The 18,781-nt window shown below is 43.0% G+C and overlaps 1 protein-coding gene across 1 annotated transcript in view; it reads left to right on the forward strand.

Annotated features, from left to right (window-relative positions):
- LOC129824415 (MORN repeat-containing protein 1-like) overlaps nt 1-18,781 on the forward strand; it is an 85,382-nt gene that overhangs the window by 42,689 nt on the left and 23,912 nt on the right. The window contains exons 12-13 of the mRNA XM_055884052.1: nt 11,149-11,291; nt 11,562-11,638. Coding sequence (XP_055740027.1) covers nt 11,149-11,291; nt 11,562-11,638 — 220 coding nt within the window. The remainder of the gene's footprint in view (nt 1-11,148; nt 11,292-11,561; nt 11,639-18,781) is intronic.

Below are 18,781 nucleotides of genomic sequence, written 5' to 3' on the forward strand. Positions count from 1 at the left end.
CGATAAAATGCAATTGTGTTTGTTGTCCGTAGCTTTTGACTGCCCATACCATAACCTCACCGCTACCATGGGGCACTCTGTTCACAATGTTGACTTCAGCAAACCGCTTGCCCACCTAACGCCATCTGCCCAGTACTGTTGAAACCTGGATTCATCCGTGAAGAGCACACTTCTCCAGCAATTCAGGGGCCATCGAATGTGAGAATTTGCCCACTGAAGTCGGTTACGACGACAGTCAGGTCAAGACCCAGGTGAGGACAACATGCACTCAAATGAGCTTCCCTGAGACTGTTTCTGACAGTGTGTACAGAAATTCTTCGATTGTGGAAACCCACAGTTTCATGGCTGATTTCAGACGATCCCACAGGTGGAGAAGCCGGATGTGGAGGTCCTGGGCTGGCGTGGTTACATGTGTTGTGAGGCCGTTTGGACGTACTGCCAAATTATCTAAATCAACGTTGGAGGTGGCTTATGGTAGAGAAATAAACATTTAATTATCTGGCAACAGCTCTGGTGGGCATTCCTGCAGCCAGGATGCCAATTGCACGCTCCCTCATAACTTGAGACATCAAATGTTATTAGTCACGTGCCGAATACAACAGGTGTAGACCTTACAGTGAAATGCTTTCTTACAAGCTCCTAACCAACAATGCAGGTTAAAAAATAAAAATAAGAAATAAAAGTAATAAGTAGTTAAAGAGCAGCAGTAAAATAACAATAGCGAGACTATATACAGGGCGTACCGGTGCGGGGGCACTGGTTAGTTGAGGTAATATGTACATGTATGTAGAGTTATTAAAGTGAGTATGCATAGATAATAACAGAGTAGCAGCTGCGTAAAAGAGGGGGGGAGTCTTATGGCTTGGGGATAGAAGCTGTTAAGAAGCTTCTTGGACCTAGACTTGGCGCTCTGGTACCGCTTGCCGTACGGTAGCAGAGAGAACAGTCAATGACTAGGGTGGCTGGAGGCTTTGGCAATTTTTATGGCCTTCCTCTGACACCGCCTGGTATAGAGGTCCTGGATGTCAGGAAGCTTGGCCCCAGTGATGTACTGGGCCGTACGCACTACCCTATGTAGTGCCTTGCAGAGTAGTTGCCATACCAGGCTGTGATGCAACCAGTCAGAATGCGCTCAATGGTGCAGCTGTAAAACCTTTTGAGGATCTGAGGACCCATGCCAAATCTTTTCAGTCTCCTGAGGGGGAATAGGCTTTGTCGTGCCCTCTTCACGACTGTCTTAATGTGTTTGGACCATTCTAGTTTGTTGTTGATGTGGACATCAAGGAACTTGAAGCTCTTCTTCTGCACCACAACCGCCCCGTCAACGAGAATGGGGGCGTGCTCGGTTATCCTTTTCCTGTAGTCCACAATCATCTCCTTGGTCTTGATCACGTTGAGTGAGAGGTTGTTGTCCTGGCACCACACGGCCAGGTCTCTGAACTCTTCCCTATAGGCTGTCTCGTAGTTGTCGGTGATCAGGCCTACCACTGTTGTGTCATCAGCAAACTTCATGGTAATCCTTCTGGTCTTGCGTCCTTGTGAATATTGACCTGTTTAAAGGTCTTACTCACATTGGCTGCGGAGAGCGCGATCACACAGTTGTCCGGAACAGCTGATGCGCTCATGCTCAGTGTTATTTGCCTCGAAGCGTGCATAGAAGTAGTTTAGCTTGTCTGGTAGGCTCGTGTCACTGGGCAACTCTCGGCTGTGCTTCCCTTTGTAGTATGTAATGATTTGCAAGCCCTGCCACATCTGACGAGTGTCGGAGCCGTTGTAGTACGATTCGATCTTAGTCCTGTATTGACACTTTGCCTATTTTGATGGTTTGTCGGAGGACATAGCAGGATTTCTTATAAGCTTCCAGGTTAGAGTCCCGCTCCTTGGAAGTGGCAGCTCTACTCTTTAGCTCAGTGTGGATGTTGCCTGTAATCCATGGCTTCTGGTTGGGGTATGTACGTACGGTCACTGTGGGGACGACGTCATCGATGCACTTATTGATGAAGCCAATGACGGATGTGGTGTACTCCTCAATGCCATCGGAAGAATCCCAGAACATTTCCCAGCCCGTGCTAGCAAAACAGTCCTATAGTATAGCATCTGCTTCATCTGACCACTTAATTGACCGAGTCACTGCTGCTTCCTGCTTTAATTTTTGCTTGTAAGCTGGAACCAGGATGATAGAATTATGGTCAGATTTGCCTAAATAAGGTTAGGGAGAGCTTTGTATGCTTCTCTGTGTGTGGAGTAACGGTGGTCTAACATGCTGATAGAAATTTGGTAAATCAGATTTAAGTTTCCCTGTATTAAAATCCCCGGCCACTAGGAGCGCGTTTTGGATGAGCGTTTTCCTGTTTGCCTATGGCGGAATACAGCTCATTGAGTTCCTTACATATATGCATAGCAGCAACATTATGTACAAAATAAGTAAAATAATTACTTGCAAAAAGTGAAAATAAAAACACAATCGGTTAGGAGCACGTAAAACGTCAGCCATCTTCTCCGGCGCCGTCTCTCACATATGTGGCGTTGTGTGACAGAACTCCACATTTTAGAGTGGCCTTTTATTTTCCCCAGCACAAGGTGCACCTGTGTAATGATCATGCTGTTTAATCTGCTTCTTGATATGCCACACCTGTCAGGTGGATGGATTATCTTAGCAAAGGAGAAATGCTCACTTACAGGGATGTAAACAAATTTGAGCACAACATTTGAGAGAAATAAGCTTTTTGTGCGTATGGAACATTTCCGTGATGTTTTATTTCAGCTCATGCAACATGGGACCAACACTTTTATCAGGATAAGGTAAGACCCAGATGCAGACCGTGTCGAAGTAACTGTAACGGCAGCCTTCCTCCTCTTCACGAGAAGAGGAGGTGTAGCAGGGATTGGACCAACACGCAGCGTAGCCAGTGCTCAACATGTTTAATTATGACGATAAACAGTGAACACTTACAAATACAAAATAACAAAATGTGGCAAACCGATACAGCCCTATCTGGTGCAGAGAAAACACAAAGACAGGAAACAACCACCCACAAATCCCCAACACAAAACAAGCCACCTATATATGATTCCCAATCAAGGACAACGATTGACAGCTGCCTCTGATTGAGAACCATATTAGGCCGAACACAGAAACAGACAAACTAGACACACAACATAGAATGCCCACCCAGCTCACGTCCTGACCAACACTAAAACAAGCACAACACACAAGAACTATGGTCAGAACGTGACAGTAACAATGTTTATTACAGCAACAGAGGCAAAGGCACAGGACGGCGGTCAGGGGCAAGCAGAGTGGTCAGGCAAGGGTTCAGGACAGGCAAGGGTCAAAAACCAGGAGGGCGAGAAAAAGACAGGCTGGGAAAAGACCGGAGCTGACAGGACAAACGCTGGTAAGCTTGACAAACAAGACCAACTGGCAAGAGACAAACAGAAAACACAGGTATAAGTACACGGGATAATGGGGAAGATAGGCAACACCTGGAGGGGGGTGGAGACGAGCACAAAGACAGGTGAAACTGATCAGGGCGTGACAACATTACATGTTGCATTTATATTTTTGTTAAGTGTAGCACCTCGACCTACATTATGGAGTCTTAAAGGAGACCTGGGTAAGGACAAACTCATAAAAATTCCTAGTTTGATCAATTATTTATCAAATATGGTTTTTAGAGACAGCCTTATTCTGAAAGGGATTAAATAAAACATTTTCCTCATCAATCTACACACAATACCACATAATGACTAAGCAAAAACAGTTTTTTATTTCATTTTTGCGAATGTATTAAAAATAAAAACCTGATATTACATTGATATAAGTATTCAGACCCTTTACCCAGTACTTTGTTGAAGCACTTTTGGCATTACAAGCTTTGCACACCTGTATTTGGGAAGTTTCTCCCATTCTTCTCTGCAGAATCTCTCAAGCACAGTCAGGTTGGATGGGGAGCATCGCTGCACAGCTATATTCAGGTCTCTCCAGAGATGTTAGATCGGGTTCAAGTCTGGGCTCTGGCTGGGCCATTCAAGAACATTCAGAGACTTGTCCCGAAGCCATTCCTGCGTTGTCTTGGCTGTGTGCTTAGGGTCGTTGTCCTGTTGGAAGGTGAACCTTCACCTCAGGTTCAGTCTTCAGTACCTTTCAGTTCACTTTTAGAAACACGAGTTTGGCCAGAGTCTGTGACTTCAGGCTCATGCGATGGTGCCTGGAGATCAGGCCAGCATCAGAGAATACCATCTCCGCCCTTGCTGAGACACTGAGGATGCTAAACACCCTTCAGGCGACTCTTGCCAGGCTGGGCAGAGTGGTTGGCCAAAGTGGTTTTTAGGCAAATAACTTTCCAGATTCTAGAATGATTCTTTAGTTGTGGACACTACATCGCCGCACTCCCGCTCTTGCTCTTGGTCCTCCTCATCTTTGTCACCTTGATTATGCACCTGTTTTAACAGTTTCTTTCTGAAAACTACATGACAGTAGCTCAAGCAAGGGTCTATAGCAGCACACAAGTAGCCTACAAATGCATGCTGGGCTGGTCATGCCTTGAGCTCGCGAAGTGAAGTGAGCGGTACTTGAGCGGTACCGGAGCGAAATTGAAGCGGGCGAGAAGGCCTCACTCCAGTCATATTGGGCATGCTCTGCTCACATACTCTGATCCATTGAAAGTGGAACACATCACCATTTGTGCTCCACTCATCATTCATTATGGTTACAAAGTAAATGCTCAAACTAAAATTTAAAACTAAAAGGGTTCCGTGTGGCTCAGTTGGTAGAGCATGGCATTTGCAACGCCAGGGTTGTGGGTTCGATTCCCAGGAGGGACCAGTATGATGAACATATATGCATTCACTACTGTAAGTCAGAGCGTCTGCTAAAATGTAAAATCCAGGCCTCCCGGGTGGCGCAGTGGTCTAGGGTGGTCACAGCGCTAGCTGTGTCACAGCGCTAGCTGTGCCACCAGAGTCTCTGGGTTCGCGCCCAGGCTCTGTCGCAGCCAGCCGCGACCGGGAGGTCCGTGGGGCGACGCAAATTGGCCTAGCGTCGTCCGGGTTAGGGAGGGTTTGGCCTGTAGGGATATCCTTGTCTCATCGCGCTCCAGCGACTCCTGTGGCGGGCCGGGCGCAGTGCACGCTAACCAAGGGGGCCAGGTGCACGGTGTTTCCTCCGCACACATTGGTGCGGCTGGCTTCCGGGTTGGAGGCGCGCTGTGTTAAGAAGCAGTGCGGCTTGGTTGGGTTGTGCTTCGGAGGACGCATGGCGTTCGACCTTAGTCTCTCCCGAGCCCGTACGGGAGTTGTAGCGATGAGACAAGATAGTAATTACTAGCGATTGGATACCACGAAAATTGGGGAGAAAAGGGGGTAAAATAAAAAAATTAAAAAAAATTAAAAAAGTCAAATCTAAATGCCCGTTTTATGCATGTCCCTGTCAAAACGCATCAAAAATACATTTCTCGTCCACATGTAAGCAATCCATATTCCCCTCAATTATTGACAAAACTGGTTGCACTGTGTAAGGGAAAACATGCACACCCGCTGAGCTGTCCTGCACCAACACTCTTATATACTTAAGTTAATGAGAAAGCCCGGCAATCAGAGAAGCAGGCTCAGGCATATTCTAAGCTGTGAGGTGCAGCTTGTTACTCCAGCATGTTAATTGGCTGTAGCGCAGCACAGACACCCAGACACAGGCATTAAACCTGAGGGGAGTTGGTAAAACAAGGCCTCGGATTTGAAACACAGGGACCATATGCTCCATGTCAATCCCTTTACGGCTAAGGACAAAACTGGTGCACGGAAGGGAATGCTTGATTTGAAAATGAATGGGCCGTGTTTCCCCCCCCTCTTCTGCCGCTTCAAGTCCAGGTAGTAGATACCGGACCTTATCAGATATGTAGTTGGTGCTGTATATTAACTAATTTGCATGGGTTCTAACTTGAACAATTATTTTGTAAGTTTACAATTGTACAATTTATGCTCTCTGCATATAAAATCCACGAAGACTGCCGGAAAGTCCCGAATGCAAGATGGTAATTTCTATGACACGGTGGAGGAACATATTGCCTATAGCCTACTGTACATGGCAAGCTGGTGCTCACCCAGTGGCTGTGAGGATGTTTCTACAATATTCACAACATATTATTGTTGTGTGTATAATATATTGACACAATTACGAAATGTATAGAATAAAAATCTAATTTCATCAATTACATGTGTAAAAAGTTATGAGTGAACATTAAGCCAGCAGCAGATGAAACAAAGTGAATTCTATCCTCCTCTCCACGGTTTTAGCTTGTGTCTATCACTGTCTAACTGGATAGGTTTGGGATATTTTCTAGTCCATACCAGTGACAAACATAGCTATGTTATTGACATATGGCAGTACACAAACAAAATCTAGCTCACTTATTTTGATAGCTAAAAGGATAGCCACAAATTCCTTCAGAAATGGAGGAAGAGGCAAGCTAACGTCATCTGCTTCAACAAAAAAAATATATATATACAATCCACCCCTCCAAAGAAAGCATGGCTCCGGGGCATCTCCGAAATGCTACCCGATCCACGATCAGATCCATGGCCCGAAGGATTGCATTTCAGTTTAGCCCGCACTCAGAAAGGCCGTATAGAAAACTGCCACAGAACGACTGAATTATCGCAATTTGCAGCCCCCACAAACACATTAAAAACTATGGTTTCCATATTCCATTCCTAAAATCTGTTGGACTGTAGGCAATATATTCGAGATGCCCTAGCCCATAGCAGATATAGCAGAATAAAATGATGCTGGAGGTCTCCATCAACCTGTGTGGATCCATCTGACGAACCATCCACACACACAGACACACACACACAGAGCCCGAGTACAGACAGCCAGCAGCTCCCAAAACACAATTCACGGTGAGCTCCAGAAATGAACTTTCCAGATTGACCAAAATCCACAATCCACACCTCCAAAGAAAGCCTGGCTGCTGGGCTTCTCTGAAATGCTGCTTGCATTTACCCGGTTTACTTCCATGCCAGTGACAATGCTCAGTCACTGCTGGTGCTACTGGCTGTTTGAGATGTTTTAGAAGCCATGTTAATGGTAGGGACAGCATCTACTTTGAGAAGCAACTTCTTGCTGAAGCCTTCCTTCCATTATTGATAGCTGTGGAAGTTCTCAGGAATGAAATTTGCCTCGCAGATTGACGAGGAGACGTCCAATTCACCCACCTCATTCTCACAAATGTATCCCACTTTTTTTACAACGTTTTTCATTCACCATGTGACGCTGACCGCAGGGCGTTGTGGGATTGTTTCCGAAGTTAGAGCTGATTTGAAGTAAACCTCAAAGTTTGTAATTTGGAAATGTTTTTTTGGGGTGCTCTAAGTTATATGCATTTCTGGCATTGGGAAATAAGTGCTACACTGCTTCTGCAGCCACAACGTCCCTCCTCCCTCCTTGCAGTTATAGCGCTGCTAATTTAATTAAATATTGGTGTGTCCTTGTTGCTAGTGCAGTGGGAGGTGCCCGGCAGATTTTGATTGAGTCGTGCATGCAGACCAAACTGTTGGATTTTTAGGGTTCATGGTTTATGGGTTTGTCTGAATTTAAAAGTAAAACCCCAGCTGTGTATGCCTCTGTATTTTGACCAATCAGGCTTTGTCTAACCTTTAAAAGGGAAGGTATTGCATGAAAGTTTTGAGAACAGATACCTTTTAATGGATCCTTTTCCAACGTGAGTTGTCAGTCTAGCTGAATAGATGTTTTATTATCACGGGCAGATCAGTTGAGGCTCTAGGTGACTTTGACTGTCTTGAACGCTCTTCTCTGGCAAAACAGCTCGGTGCGATAGTCCTTCACCTGGCTTTCATCTTGGGTTTCAGTGTTATTAAAAGTGACACCTTGATGTTGAGGTCACGACCCTATCGCTTACATTTGAACTGAACCGTTACAGGACCTGCTGGGCTCTCACACCCAAACAATCTGACACCAGCAGCCAGAGTACACAACCCCACTAAAAACAATGTTTTGAAAAGAGATTTGAGTCGCAATAGCCTGTCAGTACAAGGGCGGATGTTGGAGAATGGATTTGGAGCGACTGACTGACTGTTGACTGAAGAAAAGGAAGAGGTTAGAGACAGCAGTTTGGTGACATAAGTGATGACAAGACCGCACAGCATAATTAAAGCAATAGAGGCTCTGAGTGAATCTCGAATTTCAAGGTTGATAAATCACTATATGATAATTGGCATGTGTCTATTGAAAACAAAATTCTTTCACACTCACATCCAGATATCAATTAATCACCCCTTTACATTTCATTTTCATGACTTATTCAACTTCAGTAACAGCAAGTAATGACAGTTCAGTACAAAAACGACTTATCAAGATGACATGGCAGCTCACCTGAAGTAAGACTGTCTGTCCTTAAATGTCTGTTTTGTTCTGACTTGACTTGATGTGGCAGGTCATTTAATGAAGCCCTTTCAAACCCCCCTGTAACTATTGAAGTCATATTAAAGAACTTACAGTACAGAGACTGATGCTTTTCTTCTGCAGAAAACGTATGTCCTTCAAACATTTTCACCCGTGTAGCTATTCTCAAAGTAGGCATTTATTTTTTTGCTGTTCCTGGAAAAAGTAGGCTATGCGGAAGCTTGTGCGATTTTCTGTTATCAGAATGAACAACTTTTCGGTCACAAATATTCAGTGGTTACGTTACTCTATTGAAGTCATATAAAATAACTTACGGGACGTAGACTAATATTTTTTTACTGTTCCGGTAAAAAGTAAGCGTAGGCATATGCAATTTTCTATTATTGCAACGAACATCTTTTTGGTCATGAATATTGTTCCTTGATTGGAAAAAGACTCCCTCATAAGGTGAAATTATGGCCTTTTTCAATGCTTTGGATAAAGGAAGAGCAGTGTCGGGAATCTGGATATGATTTTATCTTACAGTATATCAGTATATAACCTTTGTGTAAAAGACATAAAATATTTTTAGTGACAAGTCAAATGGTTCACGTTCTCACCAAAAGGGCAACTTCCCATACTATGAAGCAAACACTCTTCAAGGCATCTTCCCCAGTATTTGTTGACGGAACACTTGAATTGAGGGTGGTGAGGATTTGTTGTATTTCAGACATCAAAGAGCAATGAGCATGACAGCTGCAAATTGGTGGTGGGTGAGCATTTAGTATATATATAAAAAAAAATTGCAGCTAAATCTGTCTACTTGGGCTGGTTACATTCAGAGTGGCTGACACATAGACGTGAGTAATATTTAACTGTAAACCTCATTTCAAATGGTTAAATCCAGCCTGCTAGGTCGATAAAGCCAATCAATTTTCTCTGAGGAGAATGCCCACCTCTTATGTGATGACTAGCCCATGAAATGGGATATAATCAAAGCTAATGCTCAAAAATGTTATGTCTGAACAATATGTTTTTTTACAGGCACTAATGTACTCCATTGTGCTGCTTCTGTAAACTCTTAATTACTCCTTCTCTCCTACTTTTCTATCTTTTATCTCTCATTTTCCTCTAGTTTACTTACTCCTTTCTCACCTTCTCTCCATAACTCAATTGTTCTCTCCGTACCTACTCTTTCATCCCCGATTCTTGGCAACAACCCTGTATTTACCCCCTTTCTCTCTTGACCTTCCATTATCCTCTCTCCCTCCCTTTCCCCACACCCCCGCCCCTCTTCCCTCAGTGTCCTCTCTACCCCTCTCTCCTCCTCAACCCCTTTCTCTCTCCCTTCCATTATCCTCTCGTCTCTCTTTCCCCTCACTCACGCTTCCTTTCTCGCTCTGCCTCTTCCCTCAGTGTTCACTCTCCTGGGGTGCAGGAGAGTATGCTAATTAGCCGCTGGCTGCGCAGTGCCGGGAGGTCAAACGATCCTAGCCAGCAGCATACCACCCTGCATCCCACGGATGGCTTGCCTCTGAAGCTAAGTAGGGTTGGTCCTGGTCAGTTCCTGGATGGGAGACCAGATGCTGCTGGAAGTGGTGTCGGAGGGACAGTAGGGGGCACTCTTTCCTCTGGTCTAAGGAGATCCCAGGGCAGTGAAGTGGATATTGCGCTGTGTAGGGTGCTGTCTTTCGGATTGGACGTTAAACATGTGTCCTGACTGTGGTCATTTAAAATCCCATGGCACTTATCGTAAGAGTAGGGATGATAACTCTGGTGTCATGACTAAATTCCCAACCTGGCCCCATTCCATCATGGCCACCTAATCATCCCCCTCATTCCTTAATTGGTTATATCACTCCTCACCTCTGTAGCTAATGTGTGGTGAGTGTTCTGGCACAAGAAAACGGTCGCTGTGCATCATCCAGGTGGTGGATGAGGTGCGTTTTCCCCTTACTATGTAAAGTGCTTTGAGTACCTCGTTTGGTAGAAAAGCGATATATAAATCCAATCAGTAATAAACACATGGGATGTGTTTGGCTTTCATATTAGGATATCATCAGTTGTCGTACATGTGAGCTAGCATCATGTAACGATATTACTTGATGTTAGTTGCTGAAGATACGTGTGGTCTTCTATATCTGGAGATGCAGCCCCTATTTTAGCGCCAACCCCATCAAGGTAAATCTTATTTTTCTCTGCAAAATGGTATCCTCTTGAGTTCTTTTCTTTCCTTAAAAACAACGGCAAATTGCACTAATGAGCTATTTCCCTCCCTTTGTGTTTTTGTGCCTTATTGTACAGTACCAATGGTTCCACTCCACCACTCTCAGTGAGCTAGCTAGCTGAAGTCATCGCTATTTCAGCGTCGGATGCATTAAGTAAATGAGCCTCTCGACCAGAGAAAGCGCTGCCTGAGCACTGCCAGAAAAGGGCTCTCATCCACTTAACGCTTCCTTAAATGATGCCATACGGAGTCACCGTGCCCGTGGTTTCCAGGGAGACGCAATACCAAAAAAACGAAAGGAAAATAAATAACAGCCTGACTGAGACAAAGTATAAGGCAGACTTGTACTGTAGGGTTTCACTTGAACTGTTTAGCTACAATGAATTATAATATAATAGAAAAGGAACAGAAGGATTATAAAAAGGATGTATGATGTCACATTGCGTATTTAATTGGTTTATGCTCTTTGTGTCTTACACATCTGCTTTTGTACAAAAAAAAATATATCCCCCAATCACAGGACTCTATGCTGGACAAGAGGAGGACTCCACCCCTCCTCCAGCCAATCAGAGGGTGGAAGAAGGCCAAGCTAAATTCCAAAATCTACTGTTGGCCCCTCCCCCTCATGACTTCATCCCTTATCAGCTGATGGATGAGCTGAAGGTGAATGGTTTTACTATGACCTTTCTCACAAATTATTGTCTAGCTTTCAATCAAAGTCAGACAGCCACATATTAGGAATTAGTTGTAGATGATCCGTTGCATAATTCTTTTTGAATAATCTGAGGTGTTCATTTTGGGGGGGTAGATAATCATTAACCACAGCTTGCACTGATATTGCAGTTCTTTGTATGACCAAGTGTAGTTGTCTCTATACTTATGTAAAGTGTTGATGATCAAGATGGTTCATTTCTATGACATTTTTATTCACAGAGAAACATAAAGAAGCCGTCCAACAGAGCCCCAACTGATAGACCGGGCCTCTCCCAGGACAAGAACTCAGAGCGCAGGTATGTACCACGCATGCACACTTGAAAACTTGAAAAACACGTTTTCCAATCTCAAGAGGTTAAATAACTAAATGACTACAGTAGTTGCATATTAAATGGCAAATAAAGTAACAGGGTTGACTGTGACAGGGTTGATGATTTCTGCTTAAATATGCCTTGTGACAGGGGGAATGCAAGCTTCACCCCAAAAAATGTAATTAGTCAACTATTTCTAGCCTTTCTGTCTATGGGTAACAGGGTTGATGTGTTATGCTCGACCCGCTTAGTTTCCCACCACAAAACACCAGAAAATTGCAAAAAAGAATAGAAGCAGCTCACCTGCTTTTACTCTATGGTTTGACTATATGTTAAATGTTTCCTTTGAGAAAAATATTTGAAAAGGAATAGTTTTACCATATTAAAACGAGAGTTCAGTTCACGTAACAGGGTTGACCTTAAAATGAGGGACAGACGTAAATGAATCACTAATCAATATTAAATCAATAATAATCTTCAGAAATGACTGTCAAAGCAACAGAAAAACTAGGGCTTTACAATGATGGTGAAACTTGGAGAAATGTGTGAATAAAGTGGATTGATGGATGGACATGTCAAAATGCATATTCATATTAAAAAAACGATTTATTGAATTCTCTACTTAAAATATCAAAGGGACTAATTTCATGGAATGACCCACATCTGACCCACAATGACCCAGCATGCAGGTGTTTTGACATTGTTTGATGCTATATACACATCAGCACCCGAAACAGACAAACAGTATTTATGTAGCATGTTATTTGGCGGCAAAGAACCAACAGAGCCGTCTGATTATCCTTTGTGCACTCAACATTTTGTGTAATGGAACAATTAGTTGTAGACCATGACCAGCCACTCTGTAGCGCTAGCATTTCAAAATGGTGGATTTAAGGTAATTGCAGCGCACTCACCTGCAGCTACTTAATGGAATCATGTACTGTAGGGACAGATGGCTGGGGGTACTGGAATAGGGAACGTGCATCATTAACTCAATTAGCCTGCCAATGGAGGTTGAGGAGGCCTTTGTGCGCTCTCTCCCGCAGATTTGACACTAATACACAATACATTTTCATTTCTCCAACTCCCCATCCCTCCATCCCGCCCACTTCTCTTTGTTGTCCCTCCTTCCTGTGTTCCACCATCTGCACATACTTTGAGAGCTGTACAAACCATTGGGGAACCAGCTCCTCTTTGACTGACAATAAAAACATGTTTTATTATAGAGATTTTTTGGAAGAGCAGAAATTCTATTGTTTTCCGCTGAAACACAATGCCTAGAGCTTACCCATGATGTTGCACAACGATTGAAGTCAATAAGTCATAGTTTTAGTCAAATGATGATATATTTGGGCGTGAAGTGGGAAATCCGAAGGGCTAGTACTTTTCAGATTCTTTTCAAGGCTGGGGTTTATTTGAATGTTACCACCCACCAGCATGGCATTGTTTATTAATCAGAAACAGTGGCAAAGTTATTCTTCTTCGCGACTGAGTTTAGCCAAACAGTCTTGCGTCCACTTGGTCACCTGAGCTATGGAACAAATAAAAATATGGGGTGCAAGTTCATGTTTTTGCACCTCTCTATTTTTATTTACCAGAAAATGTTCCGAATGTGTAAATTTTCACTTATGTTTGAGCTATTCTGTATTAAAAACATATATATGTATATATATCTGGCCATTTAACAAACGGTATAATTGCGTAATATGTTTGCATTTTGCAACCCTGCTCCCCCCGTCGCTCCAAGATGACTGGTTTTGACCACTAAAGTCTTGCTTCATTGCACACTTTACTATGATTGGTGCAGCTAGAAACCACAGTGTCTATCTTATAATGAACAGGTGCACGCAGAAGAAAATTCACGGAACTTGTTGATCTATTTTGTTGTGCTGTTACATTTGTATTGGTGTTTCATGTCCAGTGCACTCATGGCGTTACATGTTATTTGCAACGTGCAAAGTCATTGTAGTCTATCATTTCACTTCCCCTGTGAGAACCATGAGCAAGGACTGACTTGGCTTTGCTGTACCGCAGCTGAAGCCTGCCAGCAGCCTACCTACCAAAGGTTGCGTCATGTCCATTGCAATGTAGAAAAACGTATGTCTGTTATACAAGATACCCAAGGTAACAATAGATGACAAAGATACTGGTTTCCATCTGTGGTGAAGTCTTCACTAAATGCTTATGACAAATAAGAAATTAGCTAGCTAGATAAGGTTAGGAAGCTAGCTAATTTCACTGGCAGCTGTCAGCTCCCTATTTGTTTATGTTTCTGGACTCCACGTGGAAATCACCGTCATCGGAGGTGGAACCTAAACAAGCATTTCCGCTTGATGGCGTGAATTGCGTTGAAATAGGGGTGCCTTTTTAAGTTTTAATGTCACATGCACAATTACAGTGCAATGCCTTTCCTGCAAAGTCAAAACCCAACAATGGAATAATCAATAACAATGTGTTGCTAGAAAGAAAGAAACACACAAGAAATAAGAATATTAAATACACAAAGTAATTAGGTATGCATACTGTATACAGAAAATATTTTAAAAGTCATATCCAATTCCATATTTACATGTGCAGGCATACTGGAGGGTTAGAGGTAGATGTGTATAGGCGTAAGGGGACTAGGCAACAGGCTATAAGATAAACAGAGTAGCAACAGTTTTCATGTGAGTGGGTGTGCGGATGTGTAGAGTCTGTATAAATGTATGTGCATAGTATGTGTAAATGTATGTGCATAGTATGTGTGAGTGAGCAAATGATGGTGTGTTTGTGTGTGTGTGGGAGTGACAATGTGTGCGAGTGTATAGGGCCCTGTGAGTGTGCAGAGATCAAAGGTCAATAAAAATACAAGGTAAACTCAGTCTGTGTAGCTATTTTGTTAGCTATTTATTAGTTGTATTGATAGGAGGTAGAAGACGTTCAAGAACCTGTTGGTGTCAGACTTGATTCACCGGTACCGGCAGCAGAGAAAATAGTCTTTGGCTTGGGTGGTTGGGGTCTTTGACGATTTTCTGGGCCTTCTTTTCACACCACCTGATACAGAGGTTCTGGATTGCAGGGTGCTCTGCCCCAGTGATGTACTGGGCTGTCCGCACCACCCTCTGTAGTGCCATGCGGTCGAGGGCGGTTCTGTTGCCATACCAACAGATGCTTGGTTTGACATTTCCCCACGGGGTTGAGAATTTAGAATGATGTATTTATATTTTAGAAGAATTGCGAGAGATGCCCCTTACTGGTTTGTTTTGGTCTAATCATATATTCTTCCCTAGTGGAATGCACCCAATTAGCTAGCTCGATCAAATAGTGACTAGTATCAAGGAAATACACATTCCCACCGATTTATGAACGTGTGATTTGAAACCAGATATTTTCTTTAACATTTTTTTCCCTTTTTTGCTGAATTATCTTTGTGTCTAAGCTAGTCAACTCAAATACAATTACGAGTGGTTCTTTTGAGAGAGAAAAAAATCACTTATGCTTTCCCCCAAAGGAATGCGATGTGGAATTTCTTCATTCATCATGTTGTTATGAAGTCCATTAATGTACTCATTTAGAAACCCGGCAGTGAGTGCCCTCTCTGTATACCTTTATTTTTCATAGTTAGGTTGACTGAAAGTGCATTCTCTCAACAGCAAGAGGATGTAGGAGCTGGTAGTGATTTAGTGGCTATGGTAGTACGAGTTGCCAGGTTGCAAACTTTAAAGACAGCGTTCTTCATTGAGAAACACAAAGCGTCCATGCACTTTATCCATTGACATTACTGCAAATATCGACAACCTTCGATCTCAAGCATACAGTTACATTTGGTTTGCAGAGATTGCCTTCCCATTCAAAGCGAGATGTTTTTCTGATAGTACATCTGTAGGCCTGATGTCAGACCATGTTCATTCGGGACAAATCACTGAATGTAAATATCATGTTTTAAACAACAGAAACCCATGCATTTCAAACAAATGACTTTTTATGCAATTTGTAACAAGACTTGAGCATTAGAAATACTGGGAAAGGCAGCCTGTTAAGTATTTGTATGAGGGGAAAAACACATTTACTGAGATTGTCCTACATTCATCTCTTCCCCCTAATCAATATCCCAAGAGGTTCAAGTCCCTCGTGTCAACAACAATGTGTGAGCAAAGGCGAAGGACCTCCATGTAGACCCCACACAGATAGGCATTCACTGCTTTATCCTGCCTATTCTTCCTTATGTAATTCAAGTGTAAATTTACCACTGGCTCCTATGTAGAGTATTTTTGCGCCTATTGTCTAAGCCTAGTCAAGTGAGATGGCTCCCTCTTAATCATTGATCCAATTAATTTGGACAACCTTGTCGCTCTCTCCCCAGAAGAAAGGCCAGCACTGAAAGAACACTGTTACAAAAGGAGTGACTTCATACCGACCAACTTTTTTGATTGACACCGGTGCCAAAACGGCGCCAGGTCACTATTATAGGGGATGAAGTTATAGAACGTTGGAATGAGAGAGCGGAATCACTGAAAGAGCTAAACATGTCTCTATGCCAAATAAACGTTCTCAATTATTCAACTAACTCAAACAACCCCAATGGCCTTTTTTTTACTGCATACTGCAGAGCTTAGAATCCTGTCATATTAGCCACGTTTTTCTTTCCTGTGGACACCTGGCATTTCTATGCACCATTCTTACCTCCCTCCACAAGGGAAACATTGAGTTTCTCTACAGTAGGTCCAGAAGTGTATGGATCTGTTTGTTCCATTAACCAACAGACCCAGAGAGAATGATGTTCAAGGTTTTTTTTACTCTATTCAGCCTAAATCATGCAGCCAAATTGTAAGACTTCTCAGCAGTTTGGGGGGGAAAGTACTGAACCAATGCTTTAATGCTCATAGATTTGTTGTTGTTTGTGTGCAAGTTCTGACTCAATTCATGTCCGATGACTTTGGTGATTTTGTTTTTCAAAATATTACATACAGTACATTATCTAAGGAACAAATGCGCATGATATTCTTGTATTTGAAGAAACACAAAATTATCAATTTCTGATAAACTGACACTTTCCTCTCGCAAAGACACAACTAGCGGTAATTGGAATATGTTCTGGGACTCCGCCGATAGCATCGACGAGCTAAACACTTTTTTCATTGGCTTCATTAGGAAATGCATAGCCAACATTGTCCCCACAGTGAAGGTTTGCTGCTGGCTCAATCAAAAGTCAAAATGTAAGGGCCTGAGAGTGGCGCAGCGGTCTAAGGCACTGCAGTGCTTGAGGTGTCACTACAGATCCAGGTTCAATCCCGGGCTGTGTCACAGCCAGCTGCGACCGGGAAACCCATGAGGCGACGCACCCTTTGGCCCAGCATCGTCCGGGTTAGGGGATGTTCTTGTCCTATCGCGCTCTAGCGACACCTTGTGGTGGGCCGGGCGCATGCATGCTGACCCTGTCGCGAGTTGTACTGTGTTTCCTCCTACACATTGGTGCGGCTGGCTTCCGGGTTAAACGAGCAGTGTGTCAAGAAGCAGTGCAAGGGAGTGTGCACATGCAACTATTCTGTGTTGAGCATTTAACAAAGTGCTTTTGAAACAGGTCCTCCTATATGCTTAGTATAGTTATTTATGCAACTTTAGTTGTGATACAAACCTTAGAATGTATTAGAACTCAAAACATGTTGCCTAAGGCTGATCGATGCAACTCTTTTGGGGTGGCAGGTAGCCTAGTGGTTAGTGTTGAGCCAGTAACCGAAAGGTTGCTAGCTCGAATCCCTGAGCTAAAAATCTGTCGTTCTGCCTCTGAACAAGGCAGTTAACCCAGTATTCCTAAGCCGTCATTGTAAATAAGAATTTGTTCTTAACTGACTTGCCTAGTTAAATAAAGGTACAAACATTCTTTTTTTGAAAAAGTTGCATGTCATTCACAGTTTGACAAGCATTTGATAATATTCTCAACCAGCAGACTATTCTCAATTTAATCTGGTCTTTACATATATCCTACTAATATATATATATGTGGAATTATTTTCAGCCACAAAAAAAAAACATGTCATCCATAGACTGCACTCGAAAGCGAATGGAGGAAGCTCTTCCCACGTTTACGTTTTTTAAATAATATGCCAGCCAAGTAGGCTACGCCGGTTCTAAAGCGAAGCAATGTGCTTAATATTAGGAAAGTTAAGAAATAAATATATTAGGCCTTATCAAGGCTCAGGCTAAGACCCAGATGCAAACACAGGAGGCAGATAGTACGAGTCTGAGTTTATTATAGTTCAAGGGGCAGGCAAATGGTAAGTCAAGGTAGGGTCGTAATCCAAATTAGAGTCAGGCAGGTACAGGACGGCAGGCAGGATCAGGACAGGCAGAAAAGTCAGAACTGGGAAGACTAAGAAAAACTAGTGCACAGGGAACATGGGAACACGCTGGTAGGACATGACGGGACAAGACAAACTGCTAACAGAAAACCAGGTATAAATACACAGGGGTTAAAGAGGGGAGATGGGAGACACCTGGTGGGGGGTGGAGACAAGCACAAAGACAGGTGAAACAGATCAGGGTGTAACAGGCCTAGCCTATAGAAGCTGATGGGACACCGGTTGTAAAGCAGATTAATGTGCTTAATTCTAAGAATTGAGCAATAAATATAGCAGCACCGGAAAGTTAGGATCCTCTTTTAAATAGTGTCCAGTTAAAACTCTGTTTTCACACGGAAATGTGCAATTACTGGGCTTATAGGAACATGTTTCACTACTAGGTTCTATAGGCTATGGGCTCTGCAACCCCTTCAGTTGTGATACAAACCTTATCAAAATATATAGGCCTAGGAGTTAGGCTATATGGTGCATGCGACTATGATTTGAAAAAAATGCATATGCTGTTTCTTGCCTTAGACTGCACACACTGGGCATCATTTACAAGTGCTAATGGTCGAGCGGCATAGGCAAGGTGCAATAGATGGTATAAAATACAGTATATACGTACAAGTGATGTAAGATATGTAAACATTATTAAAGTGGCATTGTTTAGAGTGGCATTGTATAAAGTGACTAGTAATCCCTTTATTCACGTGGCCAGTGATTGGGTTTCAATGTTGGCAGCAGCCTCTGATTAGTGATTGCTGTTTAGCAGTCTGATGGCCTTGAGATAGAAGCTGTTTTTCAGTCT

Source organism: Salvelinus fontinalis, chromosome 2, assembly GCF_029448725.1.
Source record: "Salvelinus fontinalis isolate EN_2023a chromosome 2, ASM2944872v1, whole genome shotgun sequence".
NCBI classification, from domain to species: domain Eukaryota; kingdom Metazoa; phylum Chordata; class Actinopteri; order Salmoniformes; family Salmonidae; genus Salvelinus; species Salvelinus fontinalis.